This window comes from Engystomops pustulosus, chromosome 8 (genome assembly GCF_040894005.1).
Source record: "Engystomops pustulosus chromosome 8, aEngPut4.maternal, whole genome shotgun sequence".
In the NCBI taxonomy this organism is placed as follows: Eukaryota; Metazoa; Chordata; class Amphibia; order Anura; family Leptodactylidae; genus Engystomops; species Engystomops pustulosus.
Window position 1 is genome coordinate 44,901,007 of NC_092418.1, and position 26,845 is coordinate 44,927,851.

At 41.1% G+C, this 26,845-nt stretch overlaps 2 protein-coding genes across 6 annotated transcripts in view; one reads left to right on the top strand and one right to left on the bottom strand.

The window, feature by feature from the left end:
• Positions 1 to 15,128, bottom strand: part of KATNIP (katanin interacting protein) — a 110,637-nt gene extending 95,509 nt beyond the window's left edge. Inside the window, exons 1-11 of one of the 3 annotated variants that reach the window (XM_072120797.1) lie at positions 14,834 to 15,128; positions 14,396 to 14,451; positions 12,467 to 12,540; positions 11,928 to 12,088; positions 10,192 to 10,268; positions 7,062 to 7,208; positions 5,559 to 5,627; positions 4,673 to 4,883; positions 3,823 to 3,960; positions 1,566 to 1,711; positions 107 to 186 (exon numbers count right to left, since the gene is read on the bottom strand). In XM_072120797.1, coding sequence (XP_071976898.1) covers positions 107 to 186; positions 1,566 to 1,711; positions 3,823 to 3,960; positions 4,673 to 4,883; positions 5,559 to 5,627; positions 7,062 to 7,208; positions 10,192 to 10,268; positions 11,928 to 12,088; positions 12,467 to 12,540; positions 14,396 to 14,451; positions 14,834 to 14,840 — 1,166 coding nt within the window. In that variant the 5' untranslated portion in view covers positions 14,841 to 15,128. The remainder of the gene's footprint in view (positions 1 to 106; positions 187 to 1,565; positions 1,712 to 3,822; positions 3,961 to 4,672; positions 4,884 to 5,558; positions 5,628 to 7,061; positions 7,209 to 10,191; positions 10,269 to 11,927; positions 12,089 to 12,466; positions 12,541 to 14,395; positions 14,452 to 14,833) is intronic. The other 2 variants (XM_072120796.1, XM_072120795.1) reach the window with 2 other exon arrangements.
• The window catches only part of GTF3C1 (general transcription factor IIIC subunit 1), a 61,260-nt gene continuing 49,431 nt past the window's right edge, over positions 15,017 to 26,845 (top strand). For 2 of the 3 annotated variants that reach the window (XM_072120792.1, XM_072120793.1), the window contains exons 1-6: positions 15,017 to 15,567; positions 17,105 to 17,299; positions 20,304 to 20,477; positions 21,609 to 21,752; positions 24,455 to 24,551; positions 26,375 to 26,498. In XM_072120792.1, the coding sequence (XP_071976893.1) occupies positions 15,347 to 15,567; positions 17,105 to 17,299; positions 20,304 to 20,477; positions 21,609 to 21,752; positions 24,455 to 24,551; positions 26,375 to 26,498 (955 nt within the window). In that variant the 5' untranslated portion in view covers positions 15,017 to 15,346. Of the gene's footprint in view, positions 15,568 to 17,104; positions 17,300 to 20,303; positions 20,506 to 21,608; positions 21,753 to 24,454; positions 24,552 to 26,374; positions 26,499 to 26,845 lie in introns of those variants that run through there. The other variant, XM_072120794.1, reaches the window with a different exon arrangement.

The following is a 26,845-nucleotide window of genomic DNA, read 5'->3' on the forward strand; positions in this document are numbered from 1 at the left end:
TTTTTTTTTTTCATTAACATGGAATCTCCCCACAAAAAGGAGTTTATATAATAAAAAAATGTAATTCATGCAATTCCCTTACAATTCCTTAAATTTAAGTTATTACCTTAATTCCATAAGGTTGATACTTTCAATGGCTTGTGAGACAACTCCTTCTTTCCTCCCATGTGAAGATCTTAAAGACTGCTAAAAAAAAAAATATATACATAATATACATTTCTATTTTATTGTTAATTTTAAAGAGGATCTGTCCCGAGATTTCACAATCCATAAGTATTTTCTATGCCATTGGAGCCTCTTCTACCTCCAATATGTACATGTGACAATGGCTGTATTTTAGTTTACATACTCCTGAGATCTCAGGTTCTCATGAGTCCAGTTTTGTGCAAGAGTTAAAATCTTCAATCACCTAGACCAGTGATGGCAAACCTTTTAGACACAGAGTGCCCAAACTACAACCAAAACCCACGTATTTTTCGCAAAGTGCCAATGTCACAATTTAAAGGAAACCTACCACTTGAAGTGGCAGGTTTCCGATGGAAATACCGGGCACCAGCTCAGGGTGAGTTGGTGCCGGTGCTTATTTTAGTTAGTGTTTTAAACCGCGGTATCGCGGTTTAAAACACTTTTTAAACTTTATAGCCGGCGCAGGGAGGTACGCGCTCGGCGCTTACCGTGCGCGCGGCTACATAGGAAGTGAATGAGAGCCGCGCACATGGTAAGCGCCGAGCGCGTACCTGCCTGCGCCGGCTATAAAGTTTAAAAAGTGTTTTAAACCGCGATACCGCGGTTTAAAACACTAACTAAAATAAGCTCCGGCACCAGCTCACCCTGAGCTGGTGCTCGGTATTGCCATCGGAAACCTGCCACTACAAGTGGTAGGTTTCCTTTAAGCAGTAACTTATTACTACCTGCTCTTTCACAGGTTTAAATTGTATAGGCACCTGAGGACACCAAAACAGTAGAAATAAGGAGAAGAGGTTTGGATTATCATTGTAGCTTCCTTCTAGGGTCCTAGGCTGCCTGGGACTGCAAGAGTCCTTGAGTCCTGTCTGGCAAACTCTACCATGGGGTGATGGCAAGGGTGCCCATATAGAGGGCTCTGAGTGCCACCTCTGGCACCTGTGCCATAGGTTTGCCACCACTGACCTAGACATTCGCTGAAACGTGCATGACTTCAGGATTGCAATGGAAGAATGGATTCTGCCACTTGCCCGTCAGGCTAGGTGGATGGGCATTCAGGTTAGCTTATAAATATATTTATATACTCATCAGCATTCTCAATTTTTAGCTGCTTTATTAGCCCAAGTGCACTTTTCAGACCCTATTCAGGATCCTGAATAGGGTCTAAAACGTTGCACTTGGGCTAATAAAGCACCGATCCGTTTGTTCACATTCAATCTGGAATGCAGTCTCTTCTCTTTTTGGATTATTCAAACAGATGGCCGTATTGCCCATTAATGTGAATATGGGTATGGTTAGCACAGGACCTTATTAAAAGTTTTGTATGAAAGGGGCCTTAGGATAATAAAAATGATTGTTTTAAAAGATGGAGATATTCTCACCTCCAGTCTGCTGCTAGATCTTCTAACCGCCTCATTCTCCAGTTGCATGGCATTTATAACTTCATACGCTGAGTGTTCTGAATCTTTCCCTTCTGCAATACATTTTCTTGTTGCAGACAGAGGTCTCTCTATCCGACTAGCAGATCCTACAAAAACGGAAAAGATAATTTTAAAAAAATATTAACTTATTTTATAATCAGAAGAGAGTCATTTGAAATAAAACGACCCTAACTTGCATGTTCTCCTATTTTTAAAGGTTGATTTGGAAGGAATTCTCCTGCCTCTGGACTATGATAGACAACTTGTTTAATGGCAATCTGGTTCAGCCAACATCTGCTGACTTCCTTATACACATGCACACTCAAAAATCTGCCATTACAGAGAAAAGGACTGGAGAGTAGAAATCCAATTGCTAAATCCTTTCCCCCATGACATCTGCCATCGGGGGATGAGTTTAAAGGGGTTGTCCACTCTCAGCAAGTAACAGACATTGTTTGTGTACAGAAAAGTTATAAAATTCTACAATATAAATTTCTGTAACAATTTCTCAGGGTCTCCAGATCTCTGCTTGCTGTCATGTGGTGTCACACAGATGCAAGGCTCATTATCTCAGAGAGTAATAAGACCTTTGTAGCATAACAACAAGCAACAAATTGTGTAACATCATGTGACCATAGACTGGCTGTTATCAAGTGGAAATAAACAAACAATCTCAGCAAGCAGAGATCTTGAAAATCATGAGAAACCGATACAGGAAGTAAATTCAAAAATTGTTCAACTTTTCTTTACGCCAACAATATCAAATATTTAAAAAATACCTATTCTGCTTAATACCACACCATTCAGAAGGTGAAGCATATCCTATGCAAATGCTGAAGTACAGCTTCGAAAAGTCAGGGAATAATAATTCACCGGAGGACCATCAAACACTCTGCAGTCGGATAACTTTATTTTAAAACATAGACAAGAATCAGGTCATTAATAGAAGATATGAAGGGCTTCAGATGAAATGAAGGAAAATCTATTTCTGTTCCTGAAGTGTCTAGATGTCTGTAGATAAGAAGATGACTCACAGATGATCATGCCTGAAAGAGATCTTCTGTGCATGTCAAGAGATGTAAAATAAAGGTATGGCAAGAGCTTAGCAGCTCGGTGCAAATTGTAAATTGTGAACACATTTCTGACAAATTACCCAGCGAGCTATTAAACTTATATAGCTATAAAATATTCTAAAATAAATGCAACACACAGAGAACAAATATAGAGATAAAGAAAGTTTTCGCATTAAGGCAAGATCACCAAAATGGGGCCACCAAGTAGTGGTGGTGTACAGTGGTGGCATTGATGTACCACTCTTACCACTTATTTTATAGCATCTCACTTGACCCAAGTAGGTTTCAAGAAATTAATTGTATTACCAACTTTTATTACATAAACAATTGGGAAAACCCCTTTAAGAGTAAACACGTATAGGCCAAACTTGGTGACTTAGAATGAGACCCGCGGCCACCTATGTCAGGACGAATGGAATTGGGCATCCGCTTACAGGTGGTCCCCGACTTAAGAACACTCGACATACAGACAACCCCTAATTACAAACGGCCTTCTGGATGTTGCTAATTTACTGTACTTTAATCCCAGGCTACAATGATTGGCTGTAACAGTTATCACAAGTGTTTACAATTAAGCTATATTGTTAACCCTGGTTCCTATAACAACCAAAAAGTTTTTAAATCCAATTGTCAAAGAGACCCAAATAAATTTTGTGGAGGTTACAGATAAAAAATATACAGTTCCCACTTAGACAAATTCAACTTAAGTACAGACCTACAGAACCTATCATGTACATAACCCGGGGACTGCCTGTATCTTCCTGTTCAGGTGACATACAACGCTCGTCTGAGACAAGCATGCATGTGTACGGATTCACTGAACAGGATAGATGTCAGCCAAATAAGCATTTACCTATCTGAAGCTTATGACCAGCTGCATCTGTACATCAAATACAGCCTATAAATCAGCTAAACTACTCTTTACATAGGGTGTTCATCCATATATATCCAGGCCCAAGGTCTAAACCAGTTACTGCTATTATGTTCAATCACAGTAATCTGGATTAGATTGCTGATAAATTCCATGTCTAGAAAAGACATTGGTCACAAAAGCAAAGTAATGACAGCAAATAGGAGCTATTTCTATAGAAGAACTCGCTCTGACATAACTACTATGTGCTGGAAATGAAATCTGTATGCCGTACGTGGTGTGCCTGGCTCCTCTGGTCGCGGGGAGCTCCTCTGCATTTTACTCTTCACCATCACAGGCTTCATAGGAATATAAAGGTCAGCACTGTCTCTCCGCTTTGCAGACAACACTCTCCCCTCCTTCTTTTCCACAGCTTAAAAAAAAAAAAAATGTAAATAGTCAAAATGTGATAATAATAAATCAGGCCCTACTGGAAGAAACAGAAATGACTAAACCATATACTTCACACAACGAAGACCAATTACCAAAGGAAATTCCATGACTATACAAGACATGGTGATGTGACTAATAAAAAGACTGGATATGTGTGCCGGCTACTAATAGGGGAAGATTTTTGAAGCTTTCAGATAAAATGTTCAGAGGCCGGAGATAAAATGACAGTGTTCTTTGAAGAGGGCAATGCTAGTCTGAATTTGGATCCAAACATCTTTGAAGGCAAATAAAAGAAGTCGAAATTTTAAGATAACTTAAGATACAAGGGATATGCCGGTATAAAAGTGACTTCAATTGAGAGAATCATTAAATTTCTAACAATATAGGACTCCATTCAGACAACAGTATTCAAGTATGCTTTGTTTTGGGATTGTTTTTACCTGACTCTGCTGCCTGAAAGACAAGTGATAATCCCAGAAAACTATGGGAGTATCTAGTTAAGCACAGGGATCAGCCCCTTACAAGAATATTTAGTGCAGGAGGGTATAGCAGAATTTTCGGGGCATGTAGGAGTAATTTTTGCAGATGAAACACCAGATTAATAAGGATATAATATTAAAAAACTGTGGATGACATTGCTTAATTGAAATCATAAATTGTCCATGACCGAAAATCAGGAATATGTTTATTACCAGCAGCATTAAATTCTAGTACAACCGTGTCCCCTGGAAGCAGCCTCTTATGTTCAGCATCAGAAGGCTTCGGCTTCATAGAGGTCAAAGCTTTGGGCTCTTCTGGTGTTTCATCTTCAATTTCTTCTTCAATGGAGTCGCACTCTTCAGACGAACTATCCTTTCTGCCACGTTGTAGTCGTAAACTCTGTTCCAGGCTTTGTCGCAAGGCCTGTCACATACAATACAATCAGCTTACAGATCATTTACTATGACTACACATTAATATGGAATCAGGAGATTGTTTGTGCTGATTGTGGTGTAATAGTCTTGTAAACCAATAAATAACATTATTCCGACCATTTGGTGACAAATCCTCTGCGATTCCTCAGCTCCCTCTAGTGGTTCCTGTTCATCATTTATGAAAATCCATGTCTAATAAAATATTGCTTTTCCACTTCCACTTGCCCTATTAGAACATGCTGAGTTAATAAAGACTGACTACATATAGTAGAACCTCTCAGCTCCGGAGGAAGCCAAGGGACCAGCAGTTTTCTGCGGAGCTAATAAGTATTTTCACAGTGGTTTGTCAATGGTAATAGCCGTTTTTTGGGCTCCCAGCAGCAGGGAATCCCTGTTAATAAGCAGCGTACTATAGTGTTCTGTATAATAGGTGCAGAATAGCAGAACATATCTATGTGGCAGGTATTGTACAATTATCTGGAATTAGAAGGGAAAGTACAAAAAATGCCAGATTCTCCTGAACGCTTTTTTTACCGATTCTAAAATGTACACAACAACACTCGCTCCGGGAGATCAGCTTTAGCGCTTACATTTATGTGTGGCTCTAAGTCATTAAATTGGGGTATAAGCTTAAAAAAAACGCATCAATGTTCATGTAACCTACCTTAATGTCACAAGCATCCAACAGCAGCCTCTTTTTTCCTACTTTGTCACCACCAGAGTCTGCAAAAGTCTATCAAGTTTTTTTTTTTAAATAAGACAATCAGTATAAAACAAAAACAACAACAAAAAAACCCATACAAACTCATTGGAAGTTTAAAGTATACGTACAAGATAGGTTCTTTAGGTTTGTTTGTAAGTTGAATTTGTATGTTATTCAGGACTGGTATATTTTGTCCCCATGAAAATTGGATTCTTAAAATTTTGTGCTGTCATGGGAGCAAGGATTATCAATAAAGCTTCATTACAGACACCTTATAGCTGATCATTGCAGCCTGGGACCAAAGTAAAGCATCCATGGAGCTTCACCAGAGGTCACAAGGGTCGTCTGTAAGTTGGGTGCCCTTAAGTCGGGCACAGCCTGTTCAAAGAAAAGAAATGTGACCTGCTGCACCAGAGCAACAAGTCTATGGTCACCAACTTTACATTGGCTAAAGCCATTGCAGTTGTCTGACCTCTGGGATCTCCCCCTTAGCAGAAATCTTATGAAAAGGAGTTCATTAGTCTCCATTCTAGGTCAGCATACAATAATAGCACTAGGCTGCGATAGGCAGTCCTGATCAGGGACGCCATCATGAGGGGTTTAGTGGAACTGTTCAAGGGCCCCCAGTTTTCCATGCAAAAGGGGGGCCCGATGGGCTCACCCCATACCTGGGCCCTATATGGTCCGCAATCAGTCTGAAAAAAAAATAAAAATTATATAACACTGGCAGTCCCGGATTATGTACAAGATAGGTTCTGGAGGTTTGTTCTTAAGTTGAATTTGTATTTAAGTCGGAAGGTAATATTTCATAATTGTAACCCCAGCCAAAATTCATTGATCTCTGTGACAAATGGATTTTAAAAAGGTTGGGTTGTCATGAGAACCAAGATTAACACTAAAGCTTAATTGCAGAAAACTTTGATAACTGGTACAGCTGATCAATGTAGGCTGGAGCTAAAGTACAGTAGATTACCAACATACAGAGGTCCGTTTGTAACTAGGGGTCGTCTGTGATTCTGGTCACCTGTACTCGCCTTCCAGCTTCTTCTCCACGGCCCTATGGCTCCGTCTTGTCTTCCGCATCATTGTGACGCGGCTGTGTGACATCAAAGCGCATGCGCTGCATGGGCCCTTACACTATGACGTCACGTGGCCGTGTCATGGCTTAAAAACGTTTTGGTCAAAAATAATGTGTATACAGTTTTATGAATTAATGTGGGTATAGACAGTTAGGGGCCCCAAAATTCCTAGTGGCGGCCCTGGTCCTGATGGTTCGATAATGTACATGTTGCCTAATGTCCCCAAGCACCACTAGTCAAGGCAACTAAAATAGATTGTTTGGCCGTGTCAGATTATGTCCCAAGCCTGACGAATAGTTCATTCTCTTGACACTTTATTAGAGGTAATAAAAATAATTCTGGAATAGTAAAGCAAGTAAGAAATACACATTCTTAGATAAATTACCTTTACACTTTCATATTGCTGTCTGGAATTCATGTCCTCTTCTTCTGAGCCATCATTGTACTCATCTGTCTCAAAATCCTCAGAGTAGTTAACATTTGGACCAATATGTAGTCTTGATCCAGTCTCAGATTTAATGTTTATGGAACTCTACAAATATAGGGCACAAGTCCATGGTTTAGTCTTTATAATAATAATAATAATTCCTTTATTTATATAGCGCACACAAATTACGCAGCGCTGCACAGAGCTTGTCATGCTGGTCCCTGTCCCCAATGGGGATCACAATCTTATCAACATACCAGTATGTTTTGGAGTGTTGGAGCAAACCAGAGGACCAGGAGGAAACACCTGCAAACCCGGAGAGAACATACAAACTCTTTGCAGATGTTGACCTTGGTGGGACTTGAACCATATATATGTATTTATGTATGTGAAAATGAATATATGTATACACATATGTACATCTTTTGGTAGATTTCTTTAAAGGTATTCGGTCACCAGCTTTTACCCTACTAGACTATCAGGACCCTCACCTAGGGTGTGAAAGAAGAAAAAAATCTCTCAAGACATATTTAAAAGAGAGGAGAAGAGTCATATTTGACTGAGACAAGTCAAGTTTAGAGGCTGCAGGGGGAGCGCCACTTCAGACACATTTATCTTCACTTCTATAGTGCCATGAAACATACACGCTCCCTAGGTTACTTACAAGATAGGTTCTGTAGGTTTATTGACAAAGGAAATCTACCATCAAAACCAAGAATGGATAAACTAGGGACGCTTATGGTTCCAGGCACCATGACTGTGGTACTCTTCTTTTATGTGTTATCCAGCTATACTAATATAAACTTAAAATTTAAGTCAGAAGAGCTCCTTCAGACTGCAGCTTCACAGGCTATTACACTGTGCAGTAGAACTTTCCACCTCCCAGTGTGTGAGATTACATTTCATCCCCAGTGTGGGAGGGAGGGGATGAAATGTGGATAAGGGTGAGGGGGGGGGGGGGGAAGGACCGTGTTACAGCTTGTGAAGATGCAGCACGGAAGGGCTCTGGGCATCTGTACGTCGGGGACTGTCTGTAGTGCCTTTTAACCCCTTAACGACTTCTTAGCAGAGCCCATTTTATTTTAACCTGACATGTATAGTTATAACTTTGGTACATTTTAAAATACCCTGATATTTTAGGGATGGTTTTCTTTGACACAGAATACTTCATGTTAGTTAAAAATTTGAGTGATAAGCTTTGCATTTAATTCCGAAAAAAAAAGACATTTTCAAAGTTTTTTTTATGCGTCCTCTCATTTTTGTAGGATGTCAGGAGACTTAGAACTTTACATGTGATTTTTCACAATTTCATGAAAAACACCAAAACGAAAGTTTTTAGGGACCGTGGGTTGCAAGTAACTTTGAGAGGCCTAAATAATAAAACCCGATGAATTAACCCATTATAGAAACTAAACCCTAAACCTGCACAAAACAATTTTTACAGATTTTGTTAAAGGACACCTGTCATCAGGTCTGTGCCAATAGTCCTGTCACTACTACTGTAGGAGCAACTCACAAGGATCCCAATCCCAGCCTTTATCTAGTTATTTCATACATTATTCATTGTAAAATCATCTATTTTTTATCATGTAAATGAGGCTGGTCACATGGTCAGAGGCAGTGATGTCACCCCTGTTCCCCCTCCCCTCTCCTCCCCCTGCTCATGTCTGTGTGTAATGTATAGTAAAGCATGGCTAGTGTATGTGCTGTATCTGATGACATGCTGCATCCTCCTAATATACAGGTGAGAGACACAGACATCAGCTACACATGAATCTGACATGTTCTGCTGTAACATGGCTGCCTGGAGCTGCTGTATCTCTCCTATACACACACACATATGCACACACAGGCTGCAGGGGGCGTGGCCACCAGCACCAGGAAGCACATCATTATACAGCCTCACATCATTATACAGGCTGTCAGTCATGCACTGGGGGTGTGGTTGTGCCTCCCACTCATGAATAGAGTGGACAGCTTGAATATGCTAATGACTCATTGGACATTTCACAGGTCATTTGCATACAGCTTTAGGACCTCATTGCTTAGGTTTACAGGCATGTAGAGGGACAATGAAGGGATAGAGGCAATGCTCTCTAATGGCAGTTTATGAAAATATATTTAGTTTAGGAGGGTTATTTTGCATGACGGGTTCTCTTTAAACCTTTAACCTTTTCACATGGGTTAAAACAAAATGGAGGTGTAAATTTGAAATTCTAATTTGTCACCCAATTTGTCCAGTATGTGCCAGTACCCCACTTCAATTTGGGGCATCTATCTTAATGAAGAGGATTTATTAACTCTTTCTGGGTGGAAGAAAAAAAAAAAATCATCGATTTTTGATTTTGGGTTTTAGCAGATTTTTGGACGACATTTACCCCACCGTGAAAATAATATGTTATATTTATTCTATGGGTCACTATGATTACGGCGATACCTCATCTAAATAGTTGAATTTTATTCACTCAAATTTTACTTAGTAAAAACAAAAATTGTTATTTGTTTTAGCATCACTGTATTTATTGAGGTTTTTTTTCAGTTGACAGAGCTGGTTGAGGTCTTAAATTTTTGCGGGAATAGTTGTTCTATTCAGCTGTATCAATATGGGCCACAACTTTTAGATCACCTTTTTCAAACACTTTTTTGAAGGGATTTGATGAAAAAAAAAATCCACTTTTTTGGTCTGTGTAGGCCAATCCATGGTTCAGATTTATTCTACAGATTATTACAGAAGTGGCGATACCAAATATGTGGGGTTTCTACATGTCTTTGTAAACTTTATTAGGTGTGTATATGAAGACTGGCTTTTTATTTGTGTTAAAAAAAAATGTATATTTTTTAACTTTATAACATTTTATAAAACTTGAACTTGAACAAGCGACGCTCTGTCGAAGTCCAAATCACTGTACTACAATACTAATGTATTACAGTGCAGTGTATAGTAAATTACTGAGTATACTCAGTAGGTTACAGCCGCTTCCTGTACGCATGTAGGTCTGACAGCTACAGAGCAGTCGATGGACCCCAAAGCGGTCACAGACTGGATAGGATCTCGCCGGTAAGTGGTGCCCACAATGAACTATTTTACCTGTATCCATCCTTTTCTTTGAATCTTCCCAGGAGCTGTATGATTTCTCCTCCCCGGAAGAACCGAAAATCCATCATCTACAAGTCAATAAAATATCAAAAGTGTAAAAGAAATGATTATCATAGAATTACATGAGGCCACCTTTCCAGCAGCTGCATAAGATGTCCACTCTGTGGCCACTATTAGATATTTGTTTGCTTGTGTTGTAACATTTAGGTTCAGGTCACAGTTTCAGCCAATCACCAACCTCCTCCCTACCAGGCGATCACAAGCTGATTAGGAAGAGGTCAAGGCTGAGGCTAGCGATTGGCTGAAATGGATTCAGTAATAGCACTGACTGGGCTTCTGCTATTGGAACACAGGCCGGGTATGATATCACATATACAGTGCCTTGGGAAGTGCCACCAAGAACTTTTCTACATTTTAACACATTTGAGTATTCAAACACAAAGATATAAAATTGTAACTTTTTGGTAAAGAATCAACAAGAGGGACACAATGGTGAATCAATCAAGTGCGGGGGTGCAGGGCTACCTGATGTCTACTCCAGTCAAACCCTACACTGTCTGTACATGCGTCTGCATGCAAAGACAGTGTACATTGCATTACAATACATTAGTATTGTAGTGCAGTGTCTTGGATTTGAACCAGCGATCAGAGCATCGCTGTTTCCAGTCCAAGTCTAAAGTAAAATGAAGTAAAGGAAAAAAAAAAATTGTGAAAAACATTTTTCATAAAAAAATAAAATTAAAAAATCCAATCCAAAAATAAAAAGTCCATAAAACCTCAAATTCCCATAGAAAAACCTAATAAAGTATAAAAACACAAATACACACATCCCTCCCACATATTTGGTACCTTTGCATCTGTAAAAATCTGCACAATAGAACAAAACTATTGTTAGAACCGCAGGATGAACGCCGTAAAAAAAAAAAAAAAAAATCCCATAATATGATTTTTCAAAAAATGCCCTCACAAAAAAGGTTCTTAAAAAGGATCAAAGAAAGTTACATACCCAAAAATGATACCGATGAAAAAAACAAATCTTTTTCGCAAAAAATAAGCCCTCAACCACCTCTGTCAACATAAAAATACAGAGGTTATGCCTCAGAATGGTTGGCGATACTAAAAACAATGTGAATTTCTCCAATATTGTTTTTGTCTCGCAAAATTGGGCAAAGATAAAACAAACTATATAAATGAGGTATCACCATAACTGTTGCGAACCAAAGAATAAAAATAACATGTTTTTATGTTTATGGTGAGCGGACAAAAAAAAAAAAAAAAAAAAAAGTCTGAAAAATCCCAAACAAAAATGAATGATTTTCTTTGGGTCCTTCGCACATTATAATGAATGGGTTTAAACGAAGACCCGAGGCTGCCATGGCAACCTATTGCCTCCCCCTTTCCTTGGTGACATCACGGAGAACGACGATCTTGACCAAGATGGCAGCTCCCATGCGCCACCATCTCTTTGAAGAAGCTGCCGGCGGTGATGGATAGGATAACACTTGCGATCGGTGCTAGATGCCATATCCATAAAAAGTCTAGTTTAAAGTTTGCCACGAGCCACCTGGGAGACACCAAACATGTGGAAGAAAGTGCTCTGGTCAGATGAAAGTTCATGGGGGTCGACTCCTTTCACAAGGCACTGTATATCCATCCAGCCTGGCCACAGTTCAAAGATATCTATGCACCTTGTAGTCACACACACACTTGACATGACTGAAGCTCACCTCTGACCCTTGGTGTTTTTAGGTTTCCTCTTGATAAATCTTGTGTGCTGTACTGTTTCTTTAAATCAGCATTTGCTCCATTTATGTAGAGAGAAAATCCTTGTTCCAGATGTTCCAGCTTAACTTGTGTCGGATCCTTTGCTCTGAAAGTGTTCAGTGCCCTAAGAACAGAACCAGTACTTAGCATAGAAAATGAAGAGACACATGCTGTATGACAGGCAGACATAAAACATAAGGCTATGACTAAGGGCACACAATTTGTTCAAGTTGCCTGAAACGCATCAGAAAGTATGGATGGCCATACCAACCTGTTCATTTTTAACATGTATTAAATAAATGAAAAATATTTAATTGTGGTGCTGGGATCCATCTCGGTTTTTTCAAGCAGGATAAAAGATAAGAGATTATAGCTGGGGTCTATGGGTGATAATTTCAGGTATTAGAGGTTGACATTAGAAGAAGGGTCACCATTGGAAGACTATGGCAGTAGGAGGACAGTGATAATTAGGAAAAGACCATGAGGTCGTGCCTGAGCTTACCTGTTTTTTTGTTGTAGATAAACTAAATATTCATCGTGTTTCTCATCAAAATCAATCTGATTAGCCAATTCATTCTGCAGAGAATAACATAAGGAAGATTAATAAATGTAACCTCACTTACTGTCACCTGCCCTTATAACTGTTGTCCACTGACCGTATATAGTAAAGGATGTTCCCAGCTTCCTGTGCTCTATAGTAGAGTCCTATTTGCAGGCAGCAGGTTATAAAGCAGGAGCAGCTGCAAAGATTGTAATTAGTGTCCTATCTGCAATCTACCCACCTCATCCAACTCTATAACATGCTGCCTGCAGATAGGACAGTGTGAACAGTCTGCTCAGCTCCTCCTGCTCTATAAAATGTTACACGCATATGGTACTCTATGTAAAGTCTGATCCGCTCCTCCTGCTCTATGACAAAGTACCTCTAGATAGGACACTATGTACAATCATTCAGCTCCTTCTGCTCTATAACATGCTGCCTGCAGATAACACACTGTGTACTTTCAGCCAGCTCCTTCTGCTTTAAAATATGATGCCTACAACTAGGACACTGTGTACATTCTTCATAGCTCTTCCTGCTCTATAATATGCTACCTGCAGATAGGACCATATTGTACATTGTGTCCTATCTTCCTGCTCTATAACATGCAGCCGGCAGTTAGAACACCATACAATATGCTCAGCTCTTCCTGCTCTATAACTTTTAGTAAACAAAGTATAGTAGTTTTTGTCGCTGATCACTCATGTTTATAGAAGGCCTCTGCAGCATCTCGGAACCAACACGCAGATCCACATGCTGCAAAGATGAAAAAATGAAAAAGAAAATTCAATCCAGTACAGGTGGATGAGCTTCTGTTTTTAATTGTTTTTTTCAAATATTTATAAAACAGAAGCTCATGTACATGTCTGTACTCAATTTTCTTTGCCTTCTTTAACATGTTTCTGCAGTTAGAATTCTGTGTACTATCTGCTCGGTGTCTCCTGCTCTGTAACATGCCGCCTGCAGATAGGACACTGTATAATCCTCTCAGCTCCTCCTGCTGTATAACATGCTGCCTGCAGATATGACACAGTGCAATCCTCTCCACTCCTCCTGCTGTATAACATGCTGCCTGCAGATATGACACTGTGCAATCCTCTCCACTCCTCCTGCTGTATAACATGCTGCCTGCAGATATGACACTGTGCAATCCTCTCCACTCCTCCTGCTGTATAACATGCTGCCTGCAGATGGGACACTGTACAATGCTCTCATCTTCTCCTGCTCTATAACATGCTGCCTGCAGATGGGACACTGTACAATCCTCTCAGCTCTTCCTGCTGTATAACATTCTGGCTGCAGATAGGACACTGTACAATCCTCTCAGCTCCTCCTACTGTATAACATTCTGCCTGCAGATAGGACACTGTACAATCCTCTCAGCTCCTCCTGCTCTATAACATGCTGCCTGCAGATGGGACACTGTACAATCCTCACAGATCCTCCTGCTGTATAACATGCTGCCTGCAGATGGGACACTGTACAATCCTCACAGCTCCTCCTGCTGTATAACATGCTGCCTGCAGATAGGACACTGTACAATCCTCTCAGATGCTCCAGCTGTATAACATGCTGCCTGAAAATAGGTCACTGTACAATACCCTCATCTCCTCCTGCTGTATAACATACTGCCTGCAGATAGGACACTGTACAACCCTCTAAGCTCCTCCTGCTCTATAACATGCTACCTGCAGATAGGACACTGTACAACCCTCTAAGATCCTCCTGCTGCTGTATAACATGCTGCCAGCAGATGGGACACTGTACAATAATCTCAGCTCCTCCTGCTGTATAACATGCTGCCAGCAGATGGGACACTGTACAATAATCTCAGCTCCTCCTGCTGTATAACATGCTGCCTGCAGATTAATACTAATGATCAGCACTTACCACACTGTTTGGCTTAGTCTTGAATTGTTTTCTTTTATCATTTCCCATTGATTTACCTGAAACCATACAAAATATTGAGAAAAAAATTACATAATGCAGCATCTCATAGTCTGGCATGGTCTGAAACCTTGAGAAAGCAGAATATCCGCAGTAATATGACAAGATGTATAAGGCTGTGTGATGGAAGAGGATGAATAACCTCTACAGAGGTCTTACGGTAATTACACATTATCTCCTATTCTCAGGATAGGGGGAACTTGCTGACCTATGAGGGTCCCCCAAAGTGTATAGAGTAACAGGTCCCACAGGAATAGCTACTCTAGGGGCCCCCACTTCCATCAGCAGCCCTCCCCTTCTCCAGGATAGTAGAGAACCATAAAAGAAGCAGAGACTGTGACTATCTGTGAGTAGAGGAAGGGGAGCAGCGCCCCCACTTACTGTGCATGATCCAGAAGTCGGGACGCGCCGCTGTCGCACATGAAAAGCTACTTATTTGTATCCAAATGTTTTCTCCGGTTACCTAGTTGCAAACAACCAATCAACAACTCGTCCTGCCTTAACCAATCACAGCCGCCCGGCCAGAGAGCCTGGGCAAGACGGTTTCCACAGGCTGCCAATCATCATCCGGTTCACGTTACAACAGCCAATTGCCTCGCAGGGGGTGGAACTTCGAATAACAGAGACTGACACTTTTGAGAGGGGAATTCTGTACTTCCGGGAGTTTACAGATAACTTTATCCGCCATGATCTTGGAGCCTGGTTTCTTTTTAATCTTACAAAATTATCCACGGCAAAATGGCTACTACTATGCAGACAATATTGGGGGCTTTGTATAGCGACCTCTGCTGGCAGATGTGTAATTTTCCTATCAGTTCAGCCTGAGTTGTTGGCCAATAGGAGAGTGATCTAGTGTTGTGCTCGGGTGGCACATGCTACCCAGCGGGCAGTGACATGGAGGTGCTGGAGGCTGTGCTGGATGAGGTGGCCCTGGAAGGCCTGGACGGCATCACTGTCCCCGCTCTGTGGTTGCGGCTGCAGACTCGGCTTCCTCCTTTCCCTCTTACTCTTGATCCCGCCACCAAGCAGCTTATATGGCAGTCACTTGTGCGTCATCCTGAGCTGCAGTTCTACGAGCTCCCCGTTGAGAGGCGCCCTCTAGTGATCGGTAACAGGTCAGTGTGCTCGGCAGGCTACCCCTAGCACTGACACATCCGCACCAGCAGAGACATTAGGGCTTATTCACACAATCGTATATGGTCCGTAAATCATGGACTGTATGGCGGCTGTCTTTCCCAGACCCAACGCCTAACTGAAAACAGGATTACATCACTAAAAATTTAGAGAAATCATGAGTATGGTTGGGCGCTATTGTCCCACAGTAATGCTGGCGTTCTGTGCGACATTTATCCCTGTGATAGTCACCGTGCAGTGTTCATTCATCATATTGTGTCATTTTTTTTTTTATAAAAAAAAAAAGGGAATCTGTCATCAGGAGCCCTTTTTCTTGCCTCCCCTTGTCCCCATAGAGAATAGTGTACACATTGCCAAAGGGTTTTTTTTTAAATAAAATCGGCTTTTCCGATCTAAAGAAAAGTTAGATGAAAGTTTACCATTCTCTCTGCAGAGTAGTGTCCTATGTCCCATGGGAGTGACCAGTGAGAAGTGGTCCCCCCCCTCGGGAAACGGCTCCACCATACGTCTCTTTCAATTTTTCATTTGTAATAGACGCATGACAGAGCGGTTTCCCGAGGGTGAACCACTACCATGGCACAAGGGACACTGCTCTGCAGAAAGAAAAGTAAACTTTCACGTAACTTTTCTTTTTTTACGCAGTTTTATTATAAGAACTCTTTGGCAATGTGTACACTATTCTCTATGAGGGAACCAGAAAAGGGTTCTCTTTATAAGGTTGTGTTCACACGCTGCAGATTAGACTTAGACATTTCTGAAATAGAAAATGTATTCCATATATGTGATTGCCCGGATGAGTGACAGCTCCTCTTGTTCCTCTGTACATGAAGCTGTGACCAGGTACTCACATAGGATCAGTCACTATATAGACGTCTGCAGTCATTTTACTCCGCTGCAGGATGGAAGTGTCTTCCTTATGTTTCCGATAGACAGACATTAAATGGTTTTTGCACACATTGGGGCACATTTACTTACCCGTCCCATTGCGTCCGCCGATCCGGAATGTCCGATGAGGAGCTTCCACGATTCACTTCAGTGTGCGCCCGATTTCTTTAATGTGACGCTTCCTCGCTCAGGTCCGCAAGAGTTCATCTACTTCCCAGTGCATGTGAGTGCTGATCTTGCAACACAATTTGAATTGTAAATTCCGCAGTTTGAGTGCCAAAAAACCCGTGTGCAATTCAGGGCAAATTGGAAATATTTGCGAAACCCCCGACAGAAATGCGTCCGACGGACCCTTAGTAAATGTGCCCCAATGTGATTCCTACATAGAAGCTTTGGATGCCAAGAGCCAGCGCAGGAGCCAGGAGTGACTTTTAGGATAGGTAAGTATTGCATTTATTTTCACCCCAAGGCGTTAGTGGCGGCTTTCAGCCTCTGGTGCTTCGGGTCTTGTTGGACCAGAAGTAGTGAAGGTTAAGTTTATGCTACATGTGACTACTGAGCCACATTGGGAAACCCCTTTAATACTAATTATGTTTCCCTATTTTTTTTTTCTTTTTTTTAAATATTTTTTAGGTATGACGAACAAGAATTTGAGTCCGCGACCTTAAAATCTATAGAAGAATCACATTGTGAAGATATTTATCCATTTCATGTTGTTGCCGAGAATAAAAGTGGCATTCAGGGCTCATGCCAGTATTTTCTTGAGCGTATTTTAGTTACTGAGATTATACGGACTCAGTCTATCAGCTGTGAAGCTGCCATTGACAAGTGAGTATCAGAGGTTCTATCAACACATGAAATCTTACCTCCTACTTTAGTTCTGAGGCTGCAGAAAGAAAAGTTAGGGACTATCTATGGGATAGGGCCTAACTTGCTGATAAGTGGGGTTCTCATTGCTGAGATCCCCACAGATAGTGAAAAAGAGGGGTCCGACTGGGTAAGACTAATGGAGCAGAGGGCTGCACATGACCGTTCTGCTCCATTAATCTCTATGGAGCTGTTGGCTATTGGTGAGTGCTGCGCTGGGCAAATTCCGTCAGCTCCATAGAGATTAATGGAGCAGAACGGTCATGCACGGCCATCTGCTCCATTAGTCCGACGAATCGACGAGGGGTCCTATGGAGGTACGTGGGACCCCATCGGAGCCCTTGTTTTCCTGACCTGTGGGGGTCTCAGCAAGTTGGGCCCAATCCCGTGGATAGGGCCTAACTTTTCTTGGTGGGAAAGCCCCTTTAACAAAGTGTTAACACATTCATTTTTTTTTAATGCAATGTTGACAGCAATGGAATTGGGCAAATCTCTTCTCAGCTGTTGTAATGCATTTCAAAACGCGTACGTTAGCGGCACATGTGAACGCACCCCGACTGTTCCTGTTGCTATCACATAACTGCTAACAGCTGCTGCTAATTTTCACTATATTTGGCTAATCGTCAGATAGCACCTTGAAAATGCAGTGTAATATCTGGCAGCATGTTACAATGTAGGAGGAGCTTAAAGGGCATCTACCACCAGGATGACGGGCTGTATGCAAATGAGACTGAGGGGCTCCAGGCTCCATAGGTATTAATGGAGCCTGGAGCCCCTCAGGCTCATTTGCATACAGTCCTTCAACCTGGTGGTAGATGCCCTTTAAAGAGGACCTGTCAGTGTGATTTGGGACACTAAACCACCCACAGGTGCTTATGAACTGGTGGTTTAGTGTCCACCAGTCCCTATGTGCATATGTGCTCTTTACCAAGTCCCTATGTGCCAGCTCAAAAAAACAAAACCTTTATACTAACCTAGAGATGGACCATTCGGACCATATCGGACCCTTCTCTTGTGCTCCCTGTGCAATTGCTTATTGAAACCGTAGCAGTACACCCCGGCTTTGTTGCAAAATCGCCGTATTTACAGCTTCACTATGTGACTGCATAGACTTGTAGGGCACATAGGGACTGGGTGATTTGGGACACTAAACCACCAGTCAATAAGCACCTGTGGGTGGTTTAGTGTCCCAATTCGCCCTGACAGCTCCTCCTGAACCCAGAGTAATCGTGTTTAAACAACAAGTTATACTGTGTTTTCTGGTGTATAATCCCTAAAAACGAAAACAATTCCTTACGCCCCCTTCTCACTAAGTGCACTTAAACCCTTAACGCTCTGAGCCGTAGGCGGAGGTATAAGGGTTGTATGAAGAGGGCTCACGGGCCCTCTTCATACAAAGGTGGGGGTTTTTGCATAATGCATAAAACCCCCACCGCTAATAACCGCGGTCGGTGCTAGCACCGATCGCGGCTATTAACCCCCCCGTTGCCGCCGGCAAAGTCGCCGGCGGCATTTAAAAGACGGCGGCGAGCGGGCGCTGCCATCTTTTTTTCGATCGCCACGCCCCCGAACGTCATCGGGGGGCGGCGATCGGTTGCCATGGTAGACTCGTGTCTTCTTTTGACACGAGGCTATCTGGCAGCTGCAGATTCGTTACAATGAGCCAGTGGCTCATTGTAATGAATGTGCTGCAAAAATGCCATATATTGCAATACAGAAGTATTGCAGTATATGGTAGCAGCGATCTGACCATCTAGGGTTAATGTACCCTAGATGGTCTAAAAGATAGTGAAAAAAAAAAAGTTTAAAAAATAAAAAAAATTAATAAAATATTAAAAATTCAAATCACCCCCCTTTCCATAGAACTGATATAAAACATAATAAACAGTAAAAATCACAAACATATTAGGTATCGCCGCGTCCCAAAATGCCCGATCTATCAAAATATAAAAACGGTTACAGGCGGCGGTGGCCTCCGAGGCGGGAAATGGCGCCCAAATGTCCGAAATGCGACTTTTACACCTTTTTACATAACATAAAAAATGATCAAAATGTCGCACAGACCTCAAAATGGTAGCAATGAAAACGTCGCTACATTTCGCAAAAAAATGACCCCTCACACATTTCCGTGCGCCAAAGTATGAAAAAGTTATTAGCGTCAGAAGATGGCAAAAATTTTTTTTTCTTTTTTGTACACATTCGTTTAATTTTTGAAAATGTATTAAAACACAATAAAACCTATATAAATTTGGTATCACCGCGATCGCACCGAACCAAAGAATAAAGTAGGCGTGTTATTTGGAGCGAAGAGTGAAAGTCGTAAAAACTGAGCCCACAAGAACGTGCGTTTTTTTTTTTCAATTTTTCCACATTTGGAATTTTTTTTCAGCTTCGCAGTACACGGCATGTTAAAATAAATAACATTACGGGAAAGTAAAATTTGTTACGCACAAAATAAGCCCTCACACACGGAAAAATTAAAAAGTTATGGATTTTTGAAGTTGGAGAGCGAGAAATGAGCCGAAAAACCCTCCGTCCTTAAGGGGTTAAAAGGCGATGTGCCCAGGGGTGGAGTGGGCCAGAACACCTCCCTACTACCTATGGCCTAGGTTAATTCCAGGTAGGACTTGGCATGGAACTGCCCTGTCAGATATATCAGGAGGTTGGATCCAACTGTTTGATACATCCCCCTCCATGTCTGTTTTCTAACAAAACGATAACATGATACCTGTAAAGTAAACTGCATTTTTACAGGTTCCCAGTGTTTTCCCATTTTCATTATCATGAAACAGCTCATAATGTTAAAACATAGGGAAATTGAGCCTTGCCTTGAACCTGACGTCTCAGAATGTCCCTACCTGAACTAGGATCACAGTCTTAACTCCGAAATAAAGGACTGCGTGATTGTGTTCCTCTGCCTGCAATGTATCTGTATGACAGATGTTCATGATTTTTGTGTTTGCAGGTGGGGGGAGAAGCTTGTAATTGTTGGCTCTCAGGTTTTGCGCTACCGAGCTTTGATCGGATGGGAAGTGGATCCTTCATTGGAGCTACCAGACTATTCCTACTGTCTTCTGGAGAAAATTGGTAGATCACGATGGCAAGGAGAAATTCAGAAGGACATGCAGGGTATATTCAAGTATGTGGCTTCTCCTCTATAGAATATAGTAGGTATACAGCTCAGACATATACACTGTACATTATACAGGCATTACGCTGTTAAGGCCTCTCTTTTTCTGTATATGATCGAATAGCAATGATCCAGTTTACTTTACTAGATGCTTTTGTGAAATTTTGCTTATATTAAAGGGGGATTTTTACGTTTTTAAAATACTTTTTTTTTTAGGATTTCTGGTGAATAAATGTATCATAGTAATATTATAGTATCATGGTACAAAAGCTATTTATTCTACATTACACAGTTGTTGAATCCGAGGAAGGCAAATAACCTGCGAGGCTGATACCAGTTGGCTCAAAATAGGGAAAAATTTCTTCTTGAACCCCAATATGGCGGTCAGAATAACTCCATGGATCAACAGAAACTACTTACAAAAGGTTTTATCCCATAAGAAGTTATATTATTGCTGTCCAGAAATCCCTTGTGAATATATATTGTTGTTGTTCTAGCACTACTGCTATTTGAAGTGATGATGCTCCTGGATTTATAGGGATGTGCTTTCAGTAATTGTCAAGCGGACTAAAAATAATAATGTAACATCATAAAGACTGACTCTGTCAGGAACCTGACTCTTATACAGTAGATCTATAATATCAAATTTTATTACTGAACACTTAAAAAAATTTTAGGTACTATGGAAAATTGTATATGAATAAAGCAAATATCAGGTTACTTCTTAAAATATCTATAAAGTAATTTAAACATAATAGACAAGTTAAAAATGTCATGTTCAAACATGTTCAATATTATTTAGTCAGCCATTACATCATCTTGTAGCAGAGAGTTTCGCAGTCTCACTGCACCTATAATGGTTTTGAAGCAGTTTGTGCTCAGTTCCATTCAAGTGAATAAAGCCGGGTGTAGTACCTAACACAGCCACTGCACAATGTATGGTGCTGTTCTGGGTGAGCATTAAAGAGACTGCAATGCTCATCTCAACACTATGTTCAAACTGGTCATCAGTGAGGGGTTGCTGATATTGGACCCCAACCAACCGATCAATTCTAAGGATATGTATCCTTACTTTTATTCGCATACAGAAGACTGGAATACTTGTAGAATAAAACTCTCTCTCTCTCTTATGTGTTTTAGAGTGGATGCTGGGAAGGTCCATTACATACGCCGTGTGCTGGATAAGAATGGCCTTATTACAATGCAGACGTATCTGATAAAGCTCCCTAGTGGGGCTCAGCAACATTCGCTGCTTTTGCTGTTAAAGCGTTTTCATGTTGACAGGTGTGTTATCATCTCTAATTCATAGAAATAATTCGGAAATTTAAGGTAGCTAAGCGGGAATGCAAAACAATATTAGTTGGGGATAACTTCTGCCAATCCTTTGCCATAGAAATTGTGTTAGCCTGTAGTGGCCCTTGTTCTCAATTTAAACTAAATGAACAGAGGTTTGCTTCTTATTTTCATTTGTATCCTCCATGGTACAGTCACTGCAGCAGTTCTAATATTACAGCCGTATTGCACCTCACTGGTTTATATAGTGATTTCCCACAATGCAATACAGTTGGTATGTGATTAATTTCTATACTGTGGAGTAGTGACTGAAAGTATGGCCCTCCGGCAAAGTTTGGGGACCCTCCCCAGTATATAGGGATACAGCACACTGAAGCAGATCCCCCAACAAAGTATATAGGGAGCCAGCACAATGCAGCAAACCCCCCCCCCCCCCCCAGTATAAAGGTAGCCCCAGCACAATGCAGACCCCCCCCCCCCCCCAGTATATCAGTAGCTGGAGCACACTGCAGCTACCACCACTCAGTATATAGGTAGCTTCAGCACACTGCAGCTACCACCACTCAGTATATAGGTAGCTTCAGCACACTGCAGCCACCCCTATCTCACAATACAATGAAGCCTTCCCACCAGTATATAGGTAGCCCCAGCATAATTCACCTCCTTCTAGTATGTAGGTAGCCTCAGCACAATGAACCGTGCCCCAATGAAGTAATAGGACTTAGGTAGAGTATGAAATGCCCTTACAGAATTCACTCTTTTATGTAAAATCCCATTTGTTTCTAAAATATATCAAATCTCCCCTAAAGTCAGGCAAATATGACTCTTCTCACTTAATTTTCATATGACATGAATCAAGCTTAGAGGCCTCCAGAGGACTGTTACTGGTGTCATATTAAAGATGGGGATCTCATCTTTCAGATCCCATCAGGCTTATAGCTTCGTAAGCTACAGAACTAGAGATAGTGAATGACATTGGAAGAGCAAGCTGCAGATAAAGATCCAGTTCACGTTTATTTGTGACTGCCTGTATGTCGGGTACTGTAGCTCATAGAAGCATAAGCTTGATATATTTTTGTGCAATATCTTCTCTTTTAATATTACCTGTGTTTTAAAGGGCAGTCTGACAGCAGGATATCTGCAGGTGTCTGACAGCAGGAACCCCCAGCCCCATCCACTCTTTTAACCCCTTACCGACATGTGACGTAATAGTACGTCACATGTTGGGTCCCGGTACATGGAGAGGGCTCGCGGGCCGAGCCCTCTCCATAGCCAGTAAGTCTTTGCTGCATATTGCATCAAAGGCTTACCGGTAACACCCGCGATCGGTGCCGGCACCGATCGCGGGTGTTTTACCGCCTAGTGCCGCCGGCAAAGGTGCCGGCGGCTTCAAAAAGACGGCGGCGCCCATGTGCCGCCATCTTTCCGTGGATCGTCGCTCCCTGTGATGTCATCGGTGAGCGGCGATCCGTTGCCATGGTAGCTTCGGGTCTCACGAAGACCCGAAGCTACTTCGGGTTAACTCATTCATTACCATGTGCTGTCAGCACATGGTAATGTATGAGTAGTAAAATCCCCATATACTGCCATACTGTAGTATGGCAGTATATGATAGGATCGATCAGAAAACCTAGGGTTAAAATACCCTAGGGAGTCTGAAAAATAGTAAAAAAAAAAAAAAAAGTTAAAATAAAAAAATTATAATAAAAAAACCTAAAAATTCAAATCACCCCCCTTTCCCTAGAATTGATATAAATATAAATAAACAGTAAAAATCATAAACACATTAGGTATTTCCGCGTCCGAAAATGCCCAATCTATCAAAATATGATAACATTTTTTCACTGCGTTTAACCCCGTAACGGAAAATCGCGCCCAAAGTCGAAAATGGCACTTTTTTGCCATTTAAAATTTTTTTTTTTAATTCTATAAAAAGTGATCAAAAGGTCGTACAGTCCTAACAATGATAACATTGTAAACGTCATCAAAATCCGCAAAAAACTACACCACCCACAGCTTCATACACCAAAGTATGAAAAAGTTATTAGACCCAGAAGATGGCAAAATCCCCCCAAAAAATTTTGTACAGGAGGTTTTAATTTTTTTAAATGTATGAAAACATCATAAAACCTATGCAAATTTGGTATCCCCGTAATCGTACCGACCCAAAGAATAAAGTAGACATGTCATTTGGGGTGCACAGTGAAATCCGTAAAATCCAAGCCCACAAGAATACGGCACAAATGCGTTTTTTTTACCAATTTCACTGCATTTGGAATTTTTTTCCCAGTACACGGCATGAAATATTAAATATCACCATTTTGAAGTGTAATTTGTTACGCAGAAAATAAGCCATCACACAGCTCTGTACATGGAAAAATAAAAAAGTTACAGATTTTTGAATGTGGGGAGAGAAAAATGAAAATGCAAAATCGAAAAAGGGCCGCGGCGGGAAGGGGTTAAGCGCTTGTGGTGACGTCCATTCGTGGCGTAACCTGGTAGACGCTCAGCCCATCCACAGCCGCTGTATTACATATGAGGGTTCGCTTGTAGGAAGTAAAGAGACCGCAGTGTGTAATGTGATCGCTGCTGTCGTTTCACGCTACACATCACAATATGCTTTTACCGTTGCTGATTGGCAAATACTGACCCGATTTCTCTTTACCATTGTCTTGGTTTCTTTTTGTCTCTAGGAGGAATAAGTATGACTTGCTCTCAGAGAGAACTTCTCAATTGTTAAGTGAATGTCCAAATAAAATGGATACTTTGGTGAACCTTCGAGAAGAGCTGGTAATGTATTCACGTCTCTCCATCTACCCTCACTGTAGTTTTTGTATTTGCATTTGTTCTTGTTTAAAGTGCCTTGCAGTACCAGGGTCCAGTCCACTTCATGTCTATTCTTTACTCAACTGCTGAGTGATTGCCTGCTCATATTAATAATGGGTGCGTTGTTGGTTCTAGTTTGTGGTGGAAATCACAGGGACTTTTAAAATTTCTTGCAATAATCCTTTAAAGGGGTTGTTCACTTTCAGCAAATTAATTATATTGTTTGTGTAATGAAACGTTAAACAATTTTCCAATCTATTTTCTATATCAGTTCCTCATGGTTTTCTAGATCTCTGCTTGCTGTAATTCTAATAAAGGAAGCTTCATTGTTTACTTCCTGAGGATTAAAAAAACAGCTCATAGTCAAAGGTGCTCGGCTCCTTGTATCACACAACTCTGAATACTCTGTGACAATATTGAGCTGTGTGACCACGGACCATTTTTTATCCACTGGAAGTAAACGTTGAATCTTTCACTAGAATGACAGCAAGCAGAGATCTAGAAAACGGTTAGGAATTTATGCAGAAAGTATATTGGAAAATATGTAACTCTTCATTACCCTAACAATATCTTCTATTCATCAAGGTGGACAACCCCATTAACCCCTTAACAACTTCAGCTGGTGATTGGAGAGGGCTCATGTGTTGAGCCCTTTTCATAGCTGCATTGCTGCATATTTCAGCAAACACCCAACCACGCCACGTGACACCTGTGATGTCATTGGGGAGCGGCGATCTGTTGCTATGACAGCCTCGGGTCATATGAAGACTTGACTGTCGCAATTTAACCCATGTATAACGATGTGTGATTTGCACATTGTAATAGATGAAGTGTAAAATCCCCATATGCTGTCTTGCTGTAGTATGGCAGTATATGGTAGGATCAATCAGACAACCCAGAGTTAAAGTACCCAGGGGGTCTAAAAATAAGTAAAATAATAAAAAGTTAAAAAAAGAAGAAAAAAATAAAAATTCAAATCACCCCTTTTTCCCTAGAACTTGTATAAATCGAAATAAACAGTAAAAATCATAAACCTGTTAGGTAACACCTTGTCCCAAAATGTCCCATCTATCAAAATATGATAACGGTTATTCCCGGCCCTGTAATGGAAAATAGCGCCCAAAGTAATAAATGGCACTTTTTTGCCATTTTGCAAAATAAAAATAAAAATATCTATAAAAAGTGATAAAAAGGCTGTACTGTCCTCAAAATGATAGCATTGAAAACACCATCAAAAGTCGCCAAAAAATTGATACCACACACAGCTCCGTAGACAAAGATGCAAAAGTTATCAGCGCCAGAAGATGGCAAAATAAAGATTTTTTTTTTAATTGTTTTGAATGGAAGGTTTGTGTAAATGTATAAAAAAAATGTCAAACCTATATGAATTTGGTGATCAGTACCGACCCAAAAGTAAATTAGACATGTCATTTGGGGCGCACAGTGAAAGCCGTAAAATCACAAGAAAATGGCGCTAATGCATGTTTTCACCAATTTCACTACATTTTGGAGGGTTTTTTTTCCAGTGCACTGCATTGAATATTAAATACCCTCACTGTGAAGCTCAATTCTAATGCTAGGAAACAAGCTCTCACATAGCTTTTTGCATGGAGAAATCAAAATCTTATGAATTTTTGAAGGTGGGGAGTGAAAAATGAAACCTCAAAAACAAAAATGGTCGTTAAGGGGTTATTGTATTGCCATTCAAGATATTTCCTAATGAATGTAGGTTCTTAGAATATTGCCCAATCCTAATCAAAATGCTGGTTTTCTGTTTATATTTTTAGGGTGTGCATGAACGACTTTTTAAGAGGCTTTACCATTATATGGCAAATGCGGGAATTGTAAAAATCGTTCCTGTCCCATTGCTTGAGATTGAGCCACTTGCGGAACACTCCAAGACTAAGAGAGGTAAGTGATCATCCCGTGTATGTCCCTCTGTCCTCTATGTGGTATAGCATTCTGAAAGGACTGACATGTCCATCTCTGCTATGCTCCAGTGCAGAATATCCAATGGCTATTTTCCATCACGTCCCCCATGACGGCACCTGGAGGTTGCACCTTGACCTTTGGTAGGAACAGGATGTTGCGAAAGTTATAAGGCCCCTCCTCTGCCGCTGATCCCCAGTGTATTCCTGTCCCTACCAAGGGTCAGGGTTGCGAGACCTCGTATCTCCCCTGGGGGGGGGGGGGGGGAGATGGAATTGGAACCCCCCAGGACTGGTCGCGAGCGGGGGTCTTACCTTCCTTCCTGACCT